Source organism: Mesoplodon bidens, assembly GCF_964165515.1.
Source record: "Mesoplodon bidens genome assembly, chromosome: 14".
NCBI lineage: Eukaryota > Metazoa > Chordata > Mammalia > Artiodactyla > Ziphiidae > Mesoplodon > Mesoplodon bidens.
The window spans coordinates 1,241,522-1,248,729 of NC_138170.1; the positions used below are offsets into that span (position 1 = coordinate 1,241,522).

Consider the following 7,208-nt stretch of genomic DNA (forward strand, 5'->3'; position numbering starts at 1 on the left):
CACGGAGGAGGACCGTCTCTCTCAGCCTGGCCGGTCTCTCCCAGGACTTGGGGGTGGGCGGGGGTGAGGAGAGAGGGAAAAGGGACTTCCCTGCAACAAGGAGGCCCAAGGGGTACACCAGTGTAGGGGTGTGGGGGAGTGTCTGAGCGTCCCGCCGCTCCCCCACCCCAGCCTGCACACCCCTGCTTGGCGGCAATTGCGCAGGGCTTTTTGTGAACCAGCGTAAAGACCTGAAAGAACTCACAGACCTGAGGCCCTGGAGGTGAGGAAACTAAAATTTATGTCTGAATCGGTTATATCTGCACTAATGTTCTCTGAAAGAGAAAACCATCCCAGAAATGTGTGAGATGTCTGGGTCCCCACCGCAGCTCCTCTGCCTGGAGTTTCTTCCCGAAAATGCCCACTTCCCTCTCACTCTGGTTAAGGCATTTCCCCTGGTGGGGGCGGGGGGAGGACAAGCACACCTCTTGGGACTGTCCGCGGCCGTCCACCAACCCAAGGAGGTTATTCTGGGGATTCCGCCCCCCTTTACACTCACAGAATTCAGAGAAATGCGTGGGGTGCAAAGTCCAGGGGACTAAAGGTCATTTATTGAGCAGATATGGATGCCAAGAAGAGGGGTACATCTGGGGCAGGCCTGGGTAGAGGGGCCTGGGGCAAGCTGAGAGGCTGAGGAGGGCAAGGCGGGTCAGAGGTGCAGCGTCAGGGAATGAGAAATAAGATGGGGGCGCTGAGGAAAGGGAATTGTGAAAGAGGGTGTTGCGGGTGGCTGAGAAGGCACCCTTAAGTGGGAATGGAGGTGCCTTCTGGAGGGAAAGTGAGAAAGGGGATCTCTGCTAGAGGAGCGAGCAGAGGACCCCCAAGTGTCTGCAGGGACGATGGGGAGAGTCTGTTGCAGAAGCGGGGGTGGCAGGCAGCAATGTAGGCTCACGTCGTTGGATGGCCCTGGGGAGGACCCAAGGCACAGAGGGCTGGACCACGGGGGTGGGAGGTATGGTGGGAAGAGGTGCACTGGAGAGCAGCAGCGCTGCCAAGCTGGGGCCGGGGGAAGCCTGTGAGACAGCTAAGCGCCCCCCTCCTCAGCCCAGAACCCGGGTTTAATCTCTTCATCTCCCTCATTAATCATTCCCTTCCTCCTACCCCCCTCGGAGGATCTGGTTTCTCCCCAGCTCAGGTTCCAGGGGCTTTGCTGGGAAAAGTCCCCTCCTGTGGCCCCACAATTGTCTGGACAAGTCCCTGGCTGCTGAGATGACCTTAGCTGGGCTCTGCTGTAAGTGGCCTCTTCCATTTACTGGTCTCTCCTTCCCTCTCCTCCCCCAAACCCACATCTGGGGACTGCCCAACCCCATTGTCCAACCCCGTTCCTAAGCCCGGTTGCAAGGGGGGAAATGTTGGAGAGACAGAGGGGAGGAAAGCAAAGGCCCTTCAGGAGAGCCCCACACCGACACACAGGAGTAATGACAGCAGAAGAGATGACATAAAAGCTACGTAAGGAGCTGCATGAGTGAAGGCTGGAGGGTCTGTTTGGTGACAGGCCTGGGACACAGGCTAGGCAGTTCCTGCAGCCTCCTGAGACCTTCTTTAACTGCAGATTAAGTGAACCCCCCAGGATGGTTCAGGGGGCTGAGGCCTCCAGCTAAGAGGGTCTCTCCTGGCCCTCCTCCACCTGCCACCATTAATAACCAATGAACAAGGTCCTGGCATCTCAGCTTTCCACTGTCTGCTCTCTGATCCAACAGTGGCCCACTGGGCTGAGTTTATTGCTTAGGCTGCCTTGAAGGTACTATGTGAGTGTCTGTGTGAGTCTTAGGGGATGGGGGGGTGCCTTGGGAGGGAGCCCTTTACCAAGAACACCCTTTGTTGGGTGTGGGCTATGTCACTGCCTCAGGTTACGTGAGGTTCCCTGACCCCCGTTATCAAAGTGTTTTCCTGTCCTTGTCAAGGGTCTTTGACCCAGGTGTCTTGGATCTCCCAAGCTCTGTTCAGGGCACCCCAACTGCAGGCTTCACTTGCCCCAGAGAACAGACAGGTGGACTCAGAGGATCACTGCACAAATGGTGGGAGGTACAGAAGTCTACAGAGAAGGTGACATAATGGACAATCCAGGAGGGACTGGTCCACTTCCTCATGGCACTGTTCGAAAAAAATAGAAGAAATCACAGCAGCGAGTCCCTTAGGAGTGGTGAGTTCCTCAGGAGTGGTGGGGCTTCTCTGCCTCTGGGATGTGATACGTGAACAAAACCCTTGCCCTGTTGGGCCTCCACTGGTGAGCAGCGCTGTCCCAGAGCTGTCTTCTTCCTACAAAGGAGGGCTGTGGTATAAGCCCAGGACTAGCTGTGGGAGAGAAGTGAGAAAGACAGAACCCAGATAAAACAGGAATGAATATCCCAGGTCTTAGAATTTGCCCCTGGGTTGGCAGGGGTTCTGTCCCCGGATCTGGTTGAGTCGATGAAGTCTGCGCTTCAAGTCACTCTCCTATAGCGAGTGACCCTGATGCTCCTGGGCAGTGACCAGCGGCCGCCTCCACTGTTGTAGACGCTGCTGGGTGGTTTCTGGGCCTCTCCAGGCTGAAGGACCTCTACTCCAACGACAGCAGCTTAATGAGAAGACAAAGACAGACAGATCGACGGATAGATGGGAAGAGTAACCAGGAAGCCCAGGCTTCACTGGCAAAGACCCCCCCTGGGCGGTAACACTAGCTCTGGTTTGCTGGGTCCTCTCTCCTGAGGCCCAGGTCTCCGGCCCCTTCTCCATGTGTTTTGACTTCCTCAGGGCCTCTGAGCCCCAGCGGGACAGCCTCGGGTCCAGCCAGAGAGCCGGCAGAGTCCCCTCACCTGCACTTGCTTCCCCACGGCATCCCCAGCATTCCCGGTTACAGTCGCTCCGCCCGGCCAGGTCCTTCCAAGTTGCGAGTCCCCCAGCCCCCAGCACCGCGCTAATAACTTCCAGCCGCCCGACCTCTTTAAGAGCGTTCCGCAGGGATGCGGCGGAACGAGGGGCCAGGTCAGGAGACAGAGGTCCCTACTGGGTGAGGCTGCGTATCCTGCCACTGCCAGCTGTGCTCTCCCTTTTCGGAATTTTGCGACTCCCCAGCCGCTGGGGCCAGGGAAAGCAATTTTATTGCCGACGAGTTTATGAGCCAGAGCTGCGGCTAGGCGGGGAGTCTGTGGTATACAGAATCTGGGGGGCCGCCCAGGAAGGGTCCAGCCCGAGTGTGCACTGCGCCGCGTCCGGCAGCGCAGAGCAGCCCTGCGGCCCGGCCTGGCGGGTTGTTCCTCCGGTTTCTCTCCACACCTCCCCACCCTGTAGAAATACCGCTGCCGGGACGTCTACCAGCTCCAGACCCACCGCCGACCCGGCCGGGTTGGGGGGTGGGGGCGCAGGAGGAGGGGCACTCGAGGCTCGGGCCCAGCGCGGGGGGCGGGTCCGAGGCTGGGGGCCCAGATCGGGAGCCGCGCTGGGGCCCAGGCAGCTGCGGAGCCGAGCGCGGCGGGCGGCGGGACCGCCACAGCCCGGCTGGCCATGAGCTCGGGATCCGAGCCCCGGACACCCCGGACACCCTTCGGCATCGCAGACATCCTAGGCCCGCACATGGTTCCCCGAGGACCCTCTGCGTCGCAGCTTCCAGAGTCGAACCAAGGTCCCACGTCGCCGCTGTGCGCGCTGGAGGAGCTGACCAGTAAAGCTTTCCGCGTACTGGACGGGCACGCTCCGCAGCCCCCTGAAGGTACAGCGCCGGCGAGGCCGCTCACTGTGACTTGGCCTTCTCCCCATTTCTTTCCTCCAGGTTCCCGGTCTCGAACCTTCGTTCACCCTGGCCGCTACCCTAATCCGCACCCTGCCCTCAGCCCACGTGCCGGGCCTTGCCTCTCCCTCCTCTCCCTCCTCTCCCCTCCCCTCCGTCAGTTCCCAGGCTCCGCGCCCGCTCCTGGAGGCTGCCAGCGCCGAGGGGAAGGGCCAGTCTGTCGAGAACTGCGCGGGGCAATCGCGACAGAGAAAGGCCAGAGCGGAGACAAAGGGCCTGGCCCGGAGGCTGCAGATGAGCGCGCCAGGGCACGGGCGGCGCAGGAAGCGCGGGCAGGCGAGGCTCGGCCTCTCCGGTGACCGAGCTCCGCTCCAAGCCGCTCTCCTCTCGAGAGGGCGCAAGGAGCAGAAGTTCCTCGGAGCCTCTGGGGCCGCGGGACTCTGGACTCTGCCTCTCCTCACCCTTTGCACCCCCACTCTCTCCCTTCTGGGCTCGAGGTGGGGGCGCCCGTGTCACCCAAACAGAATAAGCCGAGAGTGCCCGACACCCACGAGTCTAAAGAAGGGCACGGTGCAGGCTCTCTTACACTCGCCATTCCGGCTGGCTGCCCCTACTCTGACCATGGTCGGCCGCTGCCTCTGGTGCTGGCCCAGACCTGCAAGCCCGCTCCACCAGGGGCTCCGGAAGGCCTCAAAGGCCCCGCCCTAGACCGCCTGACCGTGCACCAGTTCTCGGGCTTGTCCCGCCCTCCTCCCACTCCCCAGTCCCCGCAAGATACCCTCAGCCTCCTGCCTCCAGTACCCCAGTGGCCGGTTCCACTTTGTGCCCCACCCCCGGGCTGAAATACCACCCTCCCCCCTCGCAAAGTTCGGGAAGGGGCGGCGGTTCTGGCTCCCGTCCGTCTTTTCGCTCCGCACCAACGCCCCCCTCGCTGGCTTGACCCCACCCCCGCTTTTCCTCCCGGACCGAAGCCTGATTCCCGCAAGCTGGAAGAAGGCTGACCCCCGCCCTGTCCCCGCAGGCCGCGCGGACCCAGGCGCGCTGGGCCCTGGCCGGGCCGGCCGCAGGCGGCGGAAGTCACGCACGGCGTTCACCGCGCAGCAGGTGCTGGAGCTGGAGCGGCGCTTTGTCTTCCAGAAGTACCTGGCACCGTCCGAGCGCGACGGGCTGGCGGCGAGGCTCGGCTTGGCCAACGCGCAGGTCGTCACGTGGTTCCAGAACCGGCGAGCCAAGCTCAAGCGCGACGTGGAGGAGCTGCGCGCCGACCTGGCCTCGCTGCGCTCGCTGTCCCCCGAAATCCAGTGCCGCCCCGCGCTGCCTGACGGCGCCCCAGGCCTCTGCCCTGGCCCCGCCCGGCCTGACTCTGGGTCCCAATTGTCAGATGAAGAGATACAGGTGGAAGATTGAAGGCAAAGCCATCTCCAGGGCTCTGGGGCCCAGGACTCCGCGCCTCCGCGTCCTGTCTGGGCTCCGGGGTAAAGGGAGGGGTGTCGACCCGGGCCCCTTCGGCTCACAGTCCAGACGCCCACCTTTCCCAGTTGTTGAGAATAAAGTTGAGACTCCGCCGCAGCACGCCTCAATCCTGGCGCTCCCAGCAGTAAGAGCAAAATCTGCTGATTATTGCGAAGATTCCGTGCTTGGCACCGTGCCGAGCGCTTTAAATCCGATGTTTCCTTTAACCCTCACGCAACCCTATAAGGTAGGTGATATAATTTTGCCCATTTTATAAAAGAACAACCCCTAGGTCAGGATGTGGACCCAGGCATCCAACCAGCCTTCAGAGCTGGTGCTTGTCAGCTTTATGCTCTGGAGACTGCGGGATGAGGGAAGAGCACGGGACTCTGGTAGCTGCGGGCGCGTACGCCTCCTCTCCTGGCCGCCTTAGTTCCAGGTCTCCACCCGGCGTTTGATCAGCTGCCACCTGGGAGACCTTGCACCTAACTAACAGACTGGCCCCAGAGTGACAGCGTCCTGCCTGACTCTCCTTTTTCCCCACCCTGAGGTCATTTGTTAATAGAGTCCTGACCCCCCTCCTCGCCCCCACAGAGAGAATCCTACGCTGAGACACAGGCAAAGTGATGAGCTCTGGGAGAGGGGACATACCCCTCTCCATCCCACCCCACACTTGGGCGGAAAATGTCACCACCAGGATGATGGTGGTGGCGGGAGGGTGGGAAGGATTGGTCCTACTTGCTGCGGCAGAGCTTAGAGTAGCCGCTTGCAGGGTAGAGAGCCCAGCCCACCGCCTCCAGCAGACATTTCTGAGATTCATTTCTAACGCTGGTAATTAATCATCCTCCTGCATGTGATGGGGAGGGAAAAGGAACACTCCCCGTGATGCAGGTCTTCCCCCACGCCCGGTCATCCCTGTTCATCTTTAGGAGTCCCTCCTCAGCAGTCCTTCCTCCCTCCTCAGACCTTCCCATGCTCAGGTGCCACAATCCCACTCTCAGGATGCCCTGGGAATAATCCAGCCAGCGCTGGGGGTGGGGGAGGGGTGTGTGTCAGCTAAGGCCTCAGCTGCAGGTAGAAGTCCCAGAAAAGGATATTTCAGGGAAGTGAACAAGGCTGGAAGGCAGAAAGGAACCTGGCATTTTCAGACACAGTTCCAAATGCTTTGCATGGATTAATCTTTACAATAAATCCCATGAGATGAGACTTCAATTTCATTTTAAGGATAAGGAGAATGAAATCACAGAAGCCCATGATCATGTCATGAAGCTTGTAAGTGGGGGCTGGCACTACTAACCGAAAGAAGTGTTCACAGAGCAGAGAGAGGGAAGCGCCCAAGGTAGGAATTTAGGCGTTGTACTGTAGACAGAGCATGTCATGGCTCTTGGAGGCTTTAGGGGGGAGGTATAAGAGCAGTGTTTAGGGCACGCTCATCGGCTGCATGTGCAGGGTGCCTGGCACAGACCTGATGAAGGAGTGTAGCTCTGGCCACTGCAAAAAGTAAGAGCAGAGAGAATTCAGGGCCAGACTTGGAGTGGGGAGGAAGGTTGTTATGAAACAGGAATCAGTGTAATTTCTCCAGTGACCAAAGACTGGAGGAGTCAAAGACAACCTGGAAACCCTGGGCAACTGGAAGGAAAATGACATCATTGACAGGAACAGATAATGACTACTAGTACAGAGCTAAGAACCTGTCACCTATTATATACAAAAAGTATTCTTTGCACCTGTGTTGCCTCTACAGTACACATATACGACATGCACGTACCTCCCCTGGTTCCTGTTCAGGGCTCCATCTGTATTCCCTTCATCCCCTCCAAAGACTACCTCTCTGGAACCTTTAGATGGGGGTGACCAATTCATTCCTGTTCGCCCAGGGCTTTCCCAGTTTTACCACTGAAAGCTCTTGGAAATCCCTCAGTCCCAGGAAAACCAGGATGTTTGGTCATTCTGCTTTCCAGCCCTGGGGACTCAGAACTCAGGCTGCTGGGTCAGAACCCTACCAGTTAGC

At 59.5% G+C, this 7,208-nt stretch overlaps 1 protein-coding gene across 1 annotated transcript; it reads left to right on the forward strand.

Moving 5' to 3' along the window:
• Positions 1-3,522: 3,522 nt before the first annotated feature.
• On the forward strand, positions 3,523-5,152 carry LBX2 (ladybird homeobox 2; the record flags this gene model as incomplete). The annotated part of the gene is made up of 2 exons (XM_081253673.1): positions 3,523-3,727; positions 4,767-5,152. The coding sequence occupies 2 exons, from the start codon at positions 3,523-3,525 to the stop codon at positions 5,150-5,152; spliced, it is 591 nt and encodes a 196-aa protein (XP_081109799.1).
• Positions 5,153-7,208: the final 2,056 nt, after the last annotated feature.